At 36.8% G+C, this 16,994-nt stretch overlaps 2 protein-coding genes and 1 pseudogene across 4 annotated transcripts; 2 read left to right on the top strand and 1 right to left on the bottom strand.

Moving 5' to 3' along the window:
* The first annotated feature begins 1,372 nt into the window (after nt 1-1,372).
* On the top strand, nt 1,373-3,206 carry LOC110767563 (uncharacterized; annotated as a pseudogene). The gene is made up of 2 exons (XR_015826336.1): nt 1,373-1,590; nt 2,008-3,206. The product of XR_015826336.1 is annotated as an uncharacterized LOC110767563 (transcript).
* Nucleotides 3,207-3,293: 87 nt separating this feature from the next.
* On the top strand, nt 3,294-8,728 carry LOC110752869 (threonine--tRNA ligase, mitochondrial 1-like). 2 transcript variants are annotated; one of them, XM_088245661.1, is made up of 13 exons: nt 3,294-3,433; nt 3,877-4,125; nt 4,221-4,305; nt 4,591-4,680; nt 4,835-4,909; nt 5,031-5,159; nt 5,264-5,353; nt 5,958-6,046; nt 6,134-6,230; nt 6,310-6,396; nt 7,971-8,042; nt 8,120-8,191; nt 8,324-8,728. In XM_088245661.1, the coding sequence occupies exons 2-13, from the start codon at nt 4,010-4,012 to the stop codon at nt 8,417-8,419; spliced, it is 1,098 nt and encodes a 365-aa protein (XP_088101787.1). In that variant the 5' UTR covers nt 3,294-3,433; nt 3,877-4,009; the 3' UTR covers nt 8,420-8,728. The 2 variants fall into 2 exon arrangements, with proteins under 2 accessions (XP_088101787.1, XP_021809314.1); XM_021953622.2 differs by having other exon boundaries at nt 3,358-4,125.
* A 3,563-nt stretch (nt 8,729-12,291) lies between these two features.
* On the bottom strand, nt 12,292-16,707 carry LOC110752862 (GDSL esterase/lipase At1g29670). Its single transcript, XM_088245111.1, has 4 exons — nt 16,277-16,707; nt 15,206-15,439; nt 13,505-13,757; nt 12,292-12,814 (listed from the first exon to the last, which is right to left on the bottom strand). The coding sequence occupies exons 1-4, from the start codon at nt 16,682-16,684 to the stop codon at nt 12,576-12,578; spliced, it is 1,134 nt and encodes a 377-aa protein (XP_088101237.1). The 5' UTR covers nt 16,685-16,707; the 3' UTR covers nt 12,292-12,575.
* Between the last annotated feature and the right edge of the window lie 287 nt (nt 16,708-16,994).

Here is a 16,994-nt window from a genome sequence, read left to right as displayed (position 1 = left end):
TTTATAACGGCAAGGACCATTTGTGATAAAAATCCCAAACGTTAAGGACTATTAGTGTCACAAAAAAACCTCAAGGACCATTCGTGATAATTTCGTAAACGTGAAGGAACATTTGTGATAAAAAGCATTTTTTAATTAAGGGGAAGTAATTTATTTTGTTTTTGGCTTTTTATCACAAATGGTCCTTAACGTTTAAGATTTTATCACGAATGGTCCTTGAGGTTTTTTTGTGATACTAATAGTCCTTAACGTTAGGGCTTTTTATCACAAATGGTCCCTCCGTTAAAAATTCTGTTAAGTGTCTGATGTGGAAGACAAGTGGAGCCCATATTCCAATCACATTGTGACATGTGGATGGAAAAATAATTAAATAATTTTTTTTTATGAAAATTCCTTTTTTTTTTCTACAACTTTTCATCCCCCTTCCTCTACTCCATCTCTCTTCCCCTCTGCCCTCGCTCTCCATCCTCTGCCCCCTCTCTCCCCCTCTGCTCTCCCTCTCTCCCCCCTGTCCTCTCCTTCTCCCTCTGTAAAAATAATAATATAAACCATATATCTTTCTCCATCTTTGTATAGTGGTATATAAATCATAACCCACAATCCCCCTTTGTTTTTTTCTTGCCCATTGCCTGCCACCTGCAAGAAAAAATTGTCTTTGGGATTCTTTTATTAGTCTCTGCTTTTTTAACACAGCCACCCGCAAGCCGCAACCCACGCCCAACTCCCCTACCCTCTCCCACTGTATTTTCTCTCCTCCTCTACTCTACCCCTCTGTTTTTAATTATTTTAAGTTGTTTGAAAAAATATTTGCGTAAAAGGAAATGTGAAACTACCTTGTGCAAGTGATTATGCAAAATATACAGAGGGAGAGGGGTGGGTTGCGGGTGGGTGGGTGGGCGAGGGGTGGGTTGCGGGTGGGTGGGCATGGGGTGGTCGGGCTGTAGAGGCAAGGAAAAAACAACAGAGGGAGAGGGAGAGCACAGGGAGGAGAGAGGGCAGAGGGGAGGGGGAGAGAGACAGAGAGAGAGTGGATTTTCAAAAAAAAATATATATATTATTTATTTATTTATTTAATCCACATGTCATGATGTGATTGGACATGTGGGCTCCACTTATTACACTTAACAAAATTTTTAACGGAGGGACCATTTGTGATAAAAAGCACTAACATTAAAGACTATTAGTGTCACAAAAAAACCTCAAGGACCATTCGTGATAAAATCGTAAACTTTAAGGATCATTTGTGATAAAAAGCCTTTGTTTTTAGTTTTTTAGGTGGGAAAGGGAAAGTACTCCGTACACGCACATTATCTCTCCCAACTAAACCTGGATTGTCCGTTCTTCCGCTACATAAATAAGACACCAGACCAGAGGGCCAAACAACAAAAAGAAAAAATAAACGACACCAGACGCTGAGCCATCACACCAAAAAATAAACGAGACGACAAAGTCTACTCTCTCACTCTCTCTCGCTCCTCTCTCTCAGTTAGCATATCCTTCTTTTCAGCCTCTCCAGAATCAACGCCACCGTCAACACCACCTTGACATTGCAATACCACCCACGCAAAAACCCGAGCAGAGAACACAGAGGTACCTCTCTCAGATCTCAGCTCCTCTGTCGTCACTTGCTCTTCTTAATTCCAGTATTAGATCCTTTGTTTCTGTTCAATTATTCCTTGATTGGATCTTAAAGAAGCTTTTCTCATTTGCATGCGTTTATCTTTTTCTGTATTTGTCTGTTTAAGTTTTGGTTTACTGGTTTCTGGGTGTTCTTTAATTGAAGTGCCTTAACTCCCCAACTTTCTCAGAATTCATTTTCATTCAATTCCCTGTGGGAGGATCAAATAGGAGGATTGTGGGGTTGGGTTTTCTTCCACACTGTTTAACTAGGAATATGATTAAGCGTTTTAATTTTTTTCTTTTACTTTCTTTATTTGTTTAGAATTAAATTTGCATTCAATTAGGGTTTAACGGAATTTCCCCAACGCTTGTTTGAATAATTCGCAGCAAATCGCAATGGCTCGTAACGAAGAGAAAGCGCAGTCGATGCTCAATCGATTCATCACACTCAAAGCCGAAGAGAAGAAGAAGCCAAAAGAGCGACGTCCATACCTGGCCTCCGAATGCCGGGACCTTGCCGAGGCCTCCAAATGGCGGCAACAAATCATGGGAGAGATTGGCCGAAAAGCGCCGAGATCCAAAACGAAGGGCTCGGTGAGCACCGTCTCCGCGACCTCAACGACGAGATCAACAAGCTCATACGGGAGAAGGTTCACTGGGAACGACGAATTGTTGAGCTCGGAGGCCCTAACTACGCGAAACACGCCCCTAAGATGACGGACCTCGATGGCAACATCATCGACGTCCCAAACCCTAGCGGCCGAGGCCCTGGGTATCGGTATTTCGGCGCGGCGAAGAAGTTGCCAGGAGTCAGAGAGCTTTTCGAGAAGCCGCCGGAGCTGAGAAAGCGGAGGACGAGGTACGATATATACAAAAGGATTGATGCGAGCTATTATGGGTATAGGGACGATGAGGATGGGGTTCTGGAGAAGGTTGAGGCTCCGGGGGAGGAGAAAATGAGAGCGGAGGCTGTGGCGGAGTGGAAACGGATGGAGGAGATAAGGAAAGAGGCAAGGAGGGCGGTGAAGAGTGGGGAGGTGGTGTCAGTGGCGAAGGCGAAGGAGGTTTTGTTTGAAGAGGAAGAAGAGGTGGTTGAGGAGGAGAGGCAGAGAGAAAGGGAATTACAAGAGAGGAGTGAGAGGGAGAAAGAGTTTGTGGTGCACGTGCCGTTGCCGGACGATAAGGAGATTGAGAAGATGGTGCTGGAGAAGAAGAAGAAGGAGCTGCTGAGCAAGTATACTAGTGATGGATTGTTGGAGGAGCAGACTGAGGCTAAGCAGATGCTTAACATTCAGCGCTAGAATGCAGACACCAAGAAAGAGAAAGAGTATGTTACTGTGTTTAATTTGACTCATTGACTGATAAGAAGTTGTTTGTTCTTATCAAATTGATGTTTAAGATGAATTTTTGATGTATTAATGTTCTGGCATAGGTTGAATTCTCTTTGGTTATTGGTAGGCTTTGTTAAGTAAGTGTTTGTAAGGTATTTAGATGGTGGATTGAGCAATAGTTGTCCTTGATGATGAAACAAGTTATATTTGTCACTTTGGATTTAATTTCAAGGAGCTATAATTATCAGTTGATTATGACAAGTTTTGTTAGCCTTTCTACTACATGTTCTATTCTTTTATCAAAGTTTCATTACTTTGTTTATTGCTGAGTTTATCTGGCTACCTCTTTCAAATTATGCTATAAGTTGTGTAAACAAAGAACATATCAACTGTTTAGTTTATATATGATTTGTACTCTTTGAGTCAATTCAGGCAGAACAACGTGCTGCTCGACAGTCTCTCCCCTCTTTCGATCCTATCAGGTAAACCCTAAACTCCTTTTTGTACTACCTGACATATGAGTACCAAGCAACTCCTAAAGTAATATGATTTTGAATTCATTACCTGCACCATTCATTAGCTACGCTGTCCATTTTGAATTCATTGTGATAAAGATCAAGATTGTTTATCTCAAAATAAACTGATATGAAGACAAAAGCTTCTTATGATGTGGATCTAATGGTTTTGAAGATTATAGCCATTCACCACATGCTAAGGCCCCAGTCATCTGGTTTTGATGGAATTCGTAAGTAACGTCTGTATAGGCGTTGCTTTGTTGAGGAACTTTTGGGTCTCCAAGCCCCACTAAGAAAAAGTCCTATCGTTACATTTGCCAAATGAGATAGTTTAGTTATGTGGAACTTGTAAGTACATGCGATGGTAAATTCCTTCTCCTAAGTCACTAACTGCTGTTGGGGTTTTTCAGGATTACATTGCCGGATGGGAAGGTGAAGGAGGGCAAAAAGTGGATAACTTCCCCATTTGAAATTGCAAGTGAGATTTCAAAGAGTTTGGCTTCCAACGCTTTGATTTCTGAGGTCAATGGGGTTCTATGGGACATGAACAGGCCTTTGGAGGGCGATGCTGAGCTGAGGCTCTTCACATTGGGCTCATTCGACAACAATGAGGATGTCCGCCACACTTTCTGGCTTCTAGCTCCCACATTCTTGGACAGGTAGGTACCAAGAGTTATTACCGAGATTTTTGGTTTTGGTTTACTGTATTGATTTGATTTGGATTGGATGCATTACAAGTTTCCATGTCGTGCAGGCACTTGAGATGGAGTATGGATGCAGGCTCTGCATCGGTCCGTGTGCCAGAATTGGAACAAGACATGTGTACCACTAGCATAGAGGTTTTAAAATAATCGTACTAGTTGTTAGTTTAAATTTAACATTTTATACGTTTTCTGTATATTTTGTCTCCTTCTTTGGTTGACCAATATGTTGCATTGAATTTTGTTTGCGTATGTGGTTTCCTTCGCTTGCAATTCAACTACTAGGACAGTTCAAGTTTTGTGATCCCAGTTTTGAGAAATGTTATCTTTTTATGGTCTTCTAAAATATATTTCATGGTTTTGCTATGTGTTTTTGTGGTTTCTCATTTGGTTCCCTTATGGAATGATTGAATTCAATCGCAGGGTTTTTACTATGATGCATTTTATGGAGATTTTGGCTTGAATGATGAACACTTTAAGAAAATCAAATCATGGGCAGAGTGGGCTATTAAGGTATTGTTTGTTTTCTTGTAATAGAATTCATATAAACTTGTTGTATGGAGGAAACTGTTGCTCCTTGATTGTTTGCAAAATGGTAACAACTTTCAACATTTTGCTATTTCTGGTTGTGAATCCTTGACTGGTTAGTTGTAATATATTTCCCCAGGGGAAACAACCTTTTGAACGCATTGAAGTATTAAGGGAACAAGCCCTTGAGATGTTTTGTGATAATAAATTCAAGGTAAGGAAAGGTACTTAGTTTTGTTTCTAATAAATAGAATGATTTTTTTTTTAAACTACTTTTCATACATGCGTTCAAAATCGATTTAAGATTTCTTTTTGCTTTGGGATATTTTAATCAGGTTGAAATCATCAATGGTCTTCCAGCGGACAAAACTATCACTGTATATAGATGTGGCCCTTTGGTTGACTTGTGTCGTGGACCCCATATACCAAATGCATCATTTGTCAAAGCATTTCAATGTTTGAAGGTATGTGTTCTATGTGGGTTAGAGCCGCAGTTTGTAAGATTTTCTATCATCTTGTTATTAATGTATTGCGTGTCTGTATTTAACTCATGAATTTGCAATCACAGGCTTCTGCAGCCTACTGGAGGGGTAACAAAGATCGTGAAAGCTTACAGAGAGTTTATGGAATATCTTATCCTGATAAAAAACATGTGCAGGTGACATTATGTTTTTGACATTCCATAACTTTGGTTTGGGTTTTTCTTATCTGCTTTCTTGTATCAGCTACTTTGGCTGCGTTTCTGAGTGTTTGATAAAAATAAAGTTCCTTGTACAAATTGGTGCACTAATTCCTTTAATTGACATCAAAAGGAAAAATGCGCATAGCTGTTCCGCTTTATGGATTGGTGGATTTCTGGGTATTAAAAAAAAAAAATCAATGCTAACTCATAAAAATAACCAAATCCCTTGGTGTTGGTACCGAAAATATTTGATGTCATCTGTTAAGCATGAACCCTTTTTCAAAAAAAAAAAAAAAACACATGAACCTAACAGCTCTGGTAGTATATATGTCACAGTTAGAAGTGGTGCAGTTCTCTCACGAAGTGCAATGATTTCAAGCAATACAAGTTGGTGTAATTTTATTAAAGCAATGATGTAGAGGACATGAACTTTTCGTACCCGCTTCAACATAAGTTAACATGTAGATTGCAGTGCAATATTACAGGCCCCCAGTCTTTGAAAAGTTAATTTGTAATGGTCAGATTATCATACTTATCGAATTACTTGATTTTCTTACAAACATGTGCCTTTTTTCTGCAGGCACATATCCAGAAGCTAGAAGAAGCAAAAAAATATGACCACAGAGTGTTGGGTAAAAATCAAGAGCTTTTCTTTTTCGACCCAGTTAGGTATGTATTGAGTTCATATTTCTTAACTTTTTTAAGTGACCAAGAGTCAATGATTTCCATTTGATTATTTCCACTTGTCAATTGCAGCCCAGGAAGTTGCTTTTTCCTCCCTAAAGGGGCTCGGATTTATAATAAATTAATGGAGTTCATAAAGAATCAGTATAGAGAGAGGGGATACGAAGAGGTTGGTAATCAATGTTCAGTTGTTGCATCACCCGTTTAATATTTAAATAATATGCTCATAGTTTTCTTTGCTTTGGTAGGTTATATCACCAAACTTGTACAATATGAAACTCTGGGAAACATCTGGCCATGCTGAAAAATACAAAGACAATATGTTTTTGGTTGAGGTTAGTTTTGATACGACTTGATACCATTGCGTTTGTTTATGTTGAAGCAACTGTATGCTTAAAAGTAATCTAACTGTGAGGGATCAAGTACTGGGAAGACAGATTGATGGATAAACATAAAACTAAGGTCAATACACAGATTTGAAAATGTATATTTATATTGGGTCGCATTAATAATTAGGCCCTTGCAATTCAAAAACTCTAGACCATAGCCCACCAATAATAAAACCTTTAAGTAAAACCCAATTTTAAAATTAGATGCAATAATAGGATAAAATGTGTCCATGTAATTTGATTTATTTACCAATTATGCCATTAAATTACTCTTTAATTGCTGACAGTTTTTTAAATCCCTAATTTTAAGCTATGGAAAAATGAGCTACAATCCAAATTAATTCAAACTTCCTCTAGCTCATGTCAACGAAAATTTTACCTAATATCCTCTAGTTATGTATATATAATACGTACTCTAAATAATCACACCAAATATATATTGGGGGTGGTGCTCTTCACTTATAGACTAGGTGTGCTATTTTTAATAACCTAAAAATAGTCATATTATTTTATGAAAAATAGGCACATTATTTTATGAAAAATGTAGATACATTATTTATGAAGAAAAACAAAAGCACATTATTGTATGAAAAATAGGTACATTATTTATGAAAAAATAGGCACGTTATTTATATTTTAAAAAAAAGGGTACTAATTTACTTATATTTTGTAGGTATAAGAATTTACCCAGATTGTATAGATAAATTAACTACCCATAATTCTCTATTTTTACAAAGAATTAATTACCTTAGTTTGTTGGGTTTTAATGTACCTAGAAAACGTAGGTAATTTAGAGAACCTAAAACGGAGGGTTCAACCAAGGTGGTTGGTGTGAATGGTTCGGCACTCTCATTCCTTAAGAGAGGTCAAGGGTTCGATCCCTGCTCTCGTACGGAGTCACCACTTTGGCCAACACTTTACCCCTTACGGGCCGACCCGGTGTGAGTGGGGATTAGTCTGGGTTGTGGTTAAGGCTTAAAGGTGCCACCCATAGTTGGGGCCCATCCAGGACCACCTCATGGTTCAGACAAAAAAAAAAACCAAGGGTTCAAGAGCTATAGGGAGCAAGAACACATTCTTTCCCTTTGAAAAAATTAATTTCAAACCATACAAATTATTAAAACCTGAAATTTTGATATAAAAATTATCTGACCAATATTAATTTAAAATTTAAAACAGTAAATGATCAAGTAGTCAAATTGGGAATCATTCCAAAGAGTACGAACGTATATTTGATTTTTTTTTTTTAAAAGAGAGGAAAAACTGACTTAAAAATCCCTAAATCTATGCAAAATTGAAGTACCCCTCTTTCGTTAGATTAGGGTTTTGTTTTTTCTGTTCTTTTGGGTTTGTTTGGTTCGTCTTCCGTTGATAATTTAGGAAACTGATGATCTGAAAATATGTTTTTAATTATTGATGTTATGAGTTGTACAAAATGCTTGTTGTTACTAATGGAGTACAATATCTTTAAGCTTAAGTCCTATATAAATTAAAAACTGCATGCGTTTGCATTTTTGTAGGTACGGGATCAGATCCATCAAGCTGGTTATTATGTCAATGTTGACACCAGTGATAAAACAATTCAGAAAAAGGTGAGCATTCATAACTTGGGTAAATGTAGGATTTGATGCCTTGTTTTTGTTTACTGATAATGCTCTTGTTTTTGCAGGTACGACAAGCTCAAATGGCACAATACAACTACATTTTAGTTGTGGGTGCGGTGGACGTTCAAAATGGACAGGTCCTATTTTTTTTCTTTGTAATTTTGTCATTTTTTGTTTATGCTGTTCGTGGTCCTTTGTTGTAAGTTAAACTCTGCCATGAAGTGTTCTAGTGAGAAGTTAATCTCTGATCCATCCTCTTATGGTTTCAGGTTAGCGTATGGGTTAGAGATAAGGGTGATGTGACAGTAATGAGTACGGAGGGCTTACCACAACACTTCAAGGACCAAATTGAAGCTTTCCATTAGGATTCCCTTCATTTTATTATTTATTTTTGGCGTGCGATGCTCTGAACTTGTGCCACCTATTACCGAGTTTCGGACGAGTTTTAGTTTGACAAGAAAATAATGTTTAGTTTAGCTCTTTGAAACAAAATTTATTATGGTTCATTAGAACTTGACTAGGTCCAATCTACATGTGGTGTTGGAACTTCATTTTTTCCAAAACCTTTACGTTTGAATGTATTGAGAAATCCCAAGGCATTTATTTTTCAAGAACTAGATTCTCTAAATGTTGTGTTTAAAAAGATATATGTGAAAAAATACATTCATTCTAAATATGGAGTAAAGTACTTGCGTTTAATTCAATTGTATTCTGCTAAATATGGTGGAGCAAATACTACAACATTCTTGCAAATGCTGACAATCCACAAAAAACACAAAATCATACCATAATTTTATACCAATTTTCTGGAATAAACACATGCAAAGAGAAAATAAGCCACAGAAAGACATTAACTAGCAGATTGATGAGCAGACTGGAGGTTCCTATATTGATTGCTTTGCTCCAGTTCTTTTTCCTTCGATCTTCCCCCATGGGAGAAACCTGCTGTGACATTGAAATGCTTTGACAAATGTTGTACTAGTAGAAAAGAAACCTCCCACCATCGAAGAAACCTACTGTGTTGCAGTAGAAAAGAAAAAGAGATTTCCAACTGATAATAACAACAATAGTAACAAATAATAATAATGACTCATTCCAATCCCAAATACATCACCAAAGTCATTAGGTATTACAGTCCAGAGTCCACACCATGAGCATGGGGGCATAAAATACATAATAAAGTTGTTAATTAGCGGTCTAATTTATTACTATTACAGTCCGCATAAAAACGTAACAACATAAGGAGGGACCATGAGGAAGCCGTCCAGCATGGTCTATAGAAGCAGCACATCCATAGCCTACATATATAAGGAAGACAAAAGATGCTTTCATTGATACATAACTTACATAATTGATTATTAAATGAATTGAAAGCTAGCCAAGAGTTTATTATCAAAGCCCAACATTCCTTTTTTGATATGGGCTAATTTTAATTGGATTGGCGTGTGTAATTTAGGTCCAAACAATCTCCAAATTCGACAAACCTAATTAGGAATGCACTAGTACTTAAATCATCACAGTTTGATTTAGACATCGATTTGAAATCATTTTATCTAAGGAAGAAAGCATAGCAAAATAAATAGAGTTTCAACATGAGTTGTTAACTGGAAATCCCGAAATGAAAGCAAATTGAGAAGAAGTTGATATTTTTTCAGAGATAGATAGTTTGTCCATGTGCCTTCGAATTTTGGTAATATAGCCCCTCTCAATTGCATAGTGACGGCAAGCCAAGTAGCCCAAATATTAGGGAACAACTTTCCCTAAATTACTATTGAAAATAGGTAGCCATGGAAATTGGGGATCGAGATAGGAAAACATAGTGCTAGAGTTGTTATTTAGTTCGGTATTAATTGGGCTAAAGTATCAACATATTACTTGGGGTTACTAATAAACTTGGATATAAATGAATATGTACGCTTAACATAACCGGTCTAATTCAAATTGTATCAGTTTTTCCAAGGCAAGAATTGGGACGGGAACCAATCCTAAACGGTTCGGTTGGGTTTTTTAGCCTCCTCCATCGGTTATAAGGGTCTTGGTTTACCCTTGATTAATATGCAGAACTTTTCCCAATTCGGATGGAACCAAACATCTTTAGGAATGCTTTGGGTATAAAAAATTTGAACTATCAAAATGTTTAAGTACGACAAGCAAGTTTTTTTTTTTTTTTTGGGGTCAAGAGTACTTTCATTCCAACTTAAAGAGAAGTACAAACATAGAGCTAGGCTACCCACAACCACAACCAGAGAACAACAAAGCTACCAACAGCCAGAGAAAAGAAAGGAGAAAAACAAGCTACGGCGAAACTAAAGCAGCCACAACATAAAAAATATGAAAAACAAGCTATAGCAAAACAAAAGCAAATTTTGTTAGAGGCCAAACCTGTGACACCTCCCAGTAGGGAGCGTGTCCGCCTCTAACAGCCGGGACTCTCATCGTAGGGGGACATGGGAGCCTAGCAGCTTGCAACACAAAGACCAAAGAGGATGGAAACAGCCAGAGAAAAGAAAGGAGAAAAACAAGCTACAGCAAAACTAAAGCAGCGACAGTAGATAAAAAGATGAAAAACAAGCTACAGCAAAACAAAAGTAAATTTTGTTAGAGGCCAAACTTATGACACCTCCCAGTAGGAAGCGTGTCCGCCTCTAACAATCGGGACTCACATCGTAGGGGGACATGGGAGCCCATCAGCTTACAAGCAAGTTAACTCATCAAAACCAACATTAATTCTTTCTCATGATCCTTCAACTTTACTCCCCTAGTCTCTACAACTACTTTACATGCGTAGTTCGTCTAACCTAGACCACCTAGACATTACTTTGGATGGAATTATCCTAACACTTCTATTCAAAGTCAAATCTAACAGCCTCAGATTGGCCAAGTTTCCTATTGCTTATGGTATTTCCTCAAAAGAAGATTTTTCATGCTAAGAATCTCAAGTTTCGTTAGTTCTCCGAGTGCGTAGATGTTCTTTTATCTAGATGCAATGTTTAGATGAAGTTGAATTGTTCATGAAAGTTATTACAATGATGTTTAGTATAACATAGCTAAATTTTGAAGCATTCAAACACGTATAGCCTTAGAGAACTTCCACCAGTTTGCCCTTTGCCATGGCAAGGGGGGGCTAGGGCAGCTATTATTCACGTGAATAGTGGCTGCCCTTGCAAAAAGCAATGTGTGTTTCCACTCGTTGACATGGAAAAGGGCAAATACTATTCATTTTATTAAATTTTTTTCACAAATTTTTTTACCTAAACAATTAATTTGGATAATATTTTTGGATAATATTTTCGGGTAGAAAGTGAACAAAAATATTGAGTAGAAAGTGAATAATAGTTGAATGAGAAGAAAATGTATGAGGATTTGGTGTTAAAAGTGAAGAGTATTGGTTGGTATTTATAGAAAAAAAAATCCATTAATTTTTGGGTATTTTTATAAATCAAAAATAAAAAAATTTCATTATTTTATTGCAAAAAAAAAAAAAGAAAAAAGAATCGAGGGCTGACGTCATCCCAAAACTCGGGCTGGACTTCGGACCAGCCCATTCTCGTGGCCCCAACCTCCTGCCCGAGCCAACCCTTGCTGCTGGAAACGAATTTTGGGCCCTCACCACCCCCACCCCCCCAACCTGAGCTGCTGGAACTACTCTTATCTAACTATCACACACTGAAGCATGTCCGGAGAAAATATGAATGGTGCGTTATTGACCACTTTTATTGGTTTTAGGGAGCGTACCAAAGTAGAGAAAGCAAGTGTCAGCATGGTGAGGTTGACTGAGACTGACTTGTCCATGAGAAAGTGGTATGGGATGCAGAGGTGTGGCGTGCTCCACACCATTTGTTCCTCACTAAAAATTTAATAGGCAGGTTCTTGTGCAGCGGCATCCAATCATCAAACAGAGTGGACTCTCAACCGAAAAACAAAAATATCAGTACATATTTCAATTCTGATTTGATAAACACATTGCTTTCCTTTGGGATTTCCAGTTGATAACTCATGACAAAGTTCTTTATTTTTCTTGCTCTGCCACACATTTTTCTGGTATGATCTCCTGTTGACCAGCAATCTCAACTGTGATTCTTGTTGTTTGATCTGAGTTCAAGTTGCCTGAATCAAGAAATCTTCATCACTTTATCTACTGTTTATTTTTTGCTTCTTGTTTGTTCAGGGTTGTTTTGGTTTCTACTTTTGGTACTAGAGAAATATTGAAGTCCTTATTCTACTTGAGGCTGAGGCATAGAAAAGAACTCGTATTGGGCCAGTTCCCCACCCAATTCCGGTTGTTTGATTATTAGTCAGTTCTTGGCCCGCGCGCACTATAATCTAAAATATAGCCAACTTGGTATTACAAACGCATGATTGATACATTTTTATTGCGCACATACCAGAAAACAACCTACACAAGTACGCATTACAAAGCCATTGGACTTATCAGTTCCTACTAAGTTCCGAAGCCAACTTGATAGACTATATTTTAGAGTTCAAACCTAAGTGTAGCAAACAAAGGTTATACCTAGAACCCTAGATTTTGGATTTGGTCATTCGTGCAATATTAGTGGGATAAACTTCGGTTTTAAGAGAAGAGACATAGGCCTTTGTTGCTATTTGAACGTTTACAGCTTCCGTTGGATGCAAGCCATCGAAGAATACATGACTGCTTCTGTTTGCACACACTTCCCCTCCCCTCTTGCATAAAATTCCATTTCCACCTTCAGATATTGATGCCACTTCACAACAGGTGGTGCTAGAATCCTTGAATCCTGTAACCCATGGAATTTTCAATTATAATTTACATGCTTTCGATTCATAATTATCTAGACAGTTCGGTAAGAGAACATCACTATAAATTTATCATGCATGCTAATTAATGAAGATTTGCAATCATGAGGCCCAAAGAAGCAACCGCCTTAGTCCCCAGTGGCGGAGCCATACCTAGGCCATAAGCGGTTCTTAACCCCCCCACTCCCGGCCCCCAAATTTTTTTTCCTCTGTTTTGATATGTTATAACCTATGATACAAGATCTAAAGAAAAATTAATTCAGCTTATGGCACCCCTATCACCAATAAATGTTTGCCAATTAACATTAATATATAGAAGTGAAATCGTAAGATATTACTGAGGAGAAAAAAAAATCTTCCATGTACACTCTTGATCTTGTAGGTAATAGGTTACTTAATAAGATTATATAATTAAACTTTTAGTTTTAATTGCATAAAATCCTAGCTCCACCCTTGTCGGCCGACTTTTATCGTATAATTTGAAATTTGCATGCCACGGCAAGCATAAAGATAATCTACAGCTAGTTTGGTGAAATGTACTTTATATATGCATGCAAAACTATATTTTGGACCACCCTACTATTCAGGGATATATTGTTAAAACAGATAATTAAGAATCCTCTTCTTCTCCATTGTTTAATGTGAAGGGGCCAAGAGAGATCTATATATACCTTTGGAGATAGGGTTTTTTATAATGTCCCTGATGATCTTGTAGGAGTTGACAAATACAAGAGAAGAGCCAGGCATCTCTGCCCTAATCACATCCACCAAAGACTTCAAGTGAGAATTGAAAAGGTGAGCTGCTCGGTTCATATTTTGTACACAGCCATTGTGAGTTGGTCTGTTCATCCTCACCACTGGACTGCACCCAAGTGGATTTATTGACATCACAACAAATTTCCGAGCTCCCAAACTGTGCAACTTCTGTATCGTCATAAATTTTAAATATGTAAATTAAGATTGGCACGTAAGTGACTTGAGCCACAAACAAAGAAAAAGGGAGGGTTAAAATTTTGTTATTCTTTTTTAATAGAAGTGATAGTCTAAACTTCAGAATGAGCTGGGTTTCTCACGCACACACTAACACGGTGCCATGGGGATTTGAATCTGGGATCACTAATCTGCAAATCAAGGTCTTTTTCCACTGGGTTATACATCGTTGGCATCTTTTATTCTTTAAATATATATATATATATATATATATATATATATATATATATATATAGTAAAAGGTAGAGAATTGTAAAACATTCAAAATACTAGAAAATGCCCTTGGTTAATGCAAACATTAAGAATTGAAATTATTAATTAAATGAGGATAATATGATAAATTCACACTTTTTCATATTAAAAAAATTAAAATTAAAAGAAAAATAAGATAATGGATTCTATTTTTATAGAACACAATTACCCATTATCTTTTTTAATTCTAAAATAAATTTACAAATTTAAAAAAAAAAGTCTCTTGGCACAGAAGTACATACAGAGAAGCTAATAGTTAATTAAATGACATATTATGCATTAAAAGATAAAATGACATGTCATGCATTTAAAATCTTTTATTTCCAAAAGATCTTGCATATGTTATGTTAGATTTCTGATCATGAACGTTGGGTAGGTGAAATCTTTTATTCAATTCCTGCTTCTGCTTCTCTAGTGTTTACGGGACACATGTCATCATATTCATAACTTTAGTAAGTAAACATGTTCTATGTGTATTACTGAATTTTATGTCTACATATCTACCAACAATTATTCATTGTTTTACACTGTAGCTCTATCTGAGCCGTACATTTGGCAGGCCATGACATGAACCGTACCTCATACGTGTCCAAATGTAATGGCCTAAAAGAGTGGCGTGGCACCCACATCATCAATGTACAAGTCCTTTTCCCATCAAAGGAAAAGTCATAAAAACATTAACATTTATTTACAAGTCCCTACAGGTTTCAGGTTGTATTATATATTCATACAAAACAAAACCCTAGCAAATCGTTGAAATATTAATTTGTGTGGTGTGTGTTGTTTGCCTCTTGTTGACCCTGTCGTTGTTCCCGGCATTGGAACAGTCATATGATAATAAATACCCCCATCTACTTCTTATCAAATCATTCACTACCTACTGACCCGAAATTTTATACATGAAATGATATACTCGAGTTATAATATAAGTAGACGGCATGTTTCACGAATTATACCACACAGTGCTACATTATAATTACTTATATTCTACATGCGTATTTTTTTTCGTATTTAGTATGTTATATTGTCATGTTGTTAATTTTAATTATATGTACTCAATCTTCTTGCATAATTGAATTTGTGTGAAATTTTTTTAAAAAAAAATACAGCAACTTTATGAAAATGCACACCTTTAGTTGCCTGGACAAAGAGGCAGTTAGATTGGCAGTAAAAATTTCCAGACTGACATTTTGGTTGGAGCTCCTCAGAAAGTAGTTGAATGAGTAATCGTTTCCACCAGTTCCAACCACAAACAAGTAGTTGGGAAGTGACTGAGGGCTTCTGCACCCTAGTTGGGTTTCTAACTCTGGCAACGTTATCTCCTCAAAGTTTCTAATTTGCTGGTTCAGATTGATCACATGGCCCTGAAAATTGCAAAATTCATTTCAACAAATTGATGGTCAGATAGATGCTAGCCATCATTTTCTAGTTATACTGCTTTTTAAAAAAAATAAAAAATAATCAAAATATAACCGCACTTTAAAAATACATATATATATTGTCAGACTGTAAATTTACCGATCTAAATTTATATTTCACGTCATAAATCTAGAACTTTGAACATTATTAACCCATATATAAAATTTAAAATAGTATTATGCATGTAAAAGATTGGCTCATAGAGTGGATCCCTAGCTTTTGTGATACAACACTTGCATATCCAACAACTACGACCAAAAAAATGTAACTTTCACGCATCACTTCCGAAGCAACAAGTCACCAACAAATTAAACTTCACAGCTGGAATACAGATCATCATTATTGTCATTGGTTCAGTCACATCATCACTTTTTATTTCTAAGGAAGATCTCTGTGTTTTTGTTTTTTCCTTTTGCTAATATAGAATGTTTCTGGGTTAATAACATTAAAATTTGGCCGTTTACTGCTAAAGAGCGTTTTTTTCTCCTCAAATAATCTCTGTGGAACCCGGTCTATGTTGTATTTCACTCAAATTCGAAATCATTTAACTAAGCAGTTCTCGTTTTAGTATTTTTTTAAAGCACTATGTTTGTCTATTTTATGGATAACGACTACATGTTTTAATCTAGACGGTTCCAACTGTTAAAATATAATATATAACGGTCATCATGGACTCATGGTGACATGTGTAGTCCAAGAGGAAGAAGTAGAAACTAAAAAAAATAATAATAATAAAAGGAAGAAGATGATGATAATGATAAAGATGAAGTAAATTGGCATACCGCTAAGGAGCCAGTATCATCCAGTATACCAGAAGCACCAGAAGCATAGTTGACACCATGAACAATCTTGCTTCCTCTAGTTTTGGGGTCAGAAAAAGCTGGGATCAAGGAAGGTAGCTTAAGATGGCCACCAAGAAGGTCAATAACATTTCTGCCATTTGTGAACCTTCCAGAAGGCCCAAGAGGAAAATCAATTCCATAGGGCAAGTAATCAGCTCTGGCCAGAGAGTTTGGCAAGAAGTTATTGTTTCCATTGTCAACCAAGGAGCTTCCAAACACAAACATCCCTTTCATCATCCCACCCTCTGCATTTTTATTACTTACACTACAATGGCAATTGCAGAAGGGAAAGCAAGCAAGGAGGGAGAGGGCTAAGAAGAAAAGTCTGGAAGATGAGGTTGCAGCCATTTCAGTTTTGGTAGTATGGGCTTGTTGGTTGAGGCATTTATATATAGGAAGTAAGAATGAGAGGGGATTCATATTCACCTACTTCAATAAATAATGGATTTGATTTAACCTAAAGATAGCGGTTTTAATGTGTAGTCATTTTTGGTGATAAATGGGGCCCCATCACCAATCATAAATATGTGGAATTTGTTTTACATAAAAACCCTAAATTTATATAAATACGTTTTTTAGTACAAGCAATAGTTTAAATTAGATGAGAGTGGAGTTTCTCACACACACATAACCAAGATGCCATGATATTCGAACTTGA

This window comes from Prunus avium, chromosome 8 (assembly GCF_965620075.1).
Source record: "Prunus avium chromosome 8, drPruAviu1.hap1.1, whole genome shotgun sequence".
In the NCBI taxonomy this organism is placed as follows: Eukaryota; Viridiplantae; Streptophyta; class Magnoliopsida; order Rosales; family Rosaceae; genus Prunus; species Prunus avium.
The sequence above is the reverse complement of the archived record's forward strand: the minus strand, read 5'-3'. Positions and strand labels throughout refer to the sequence as shown.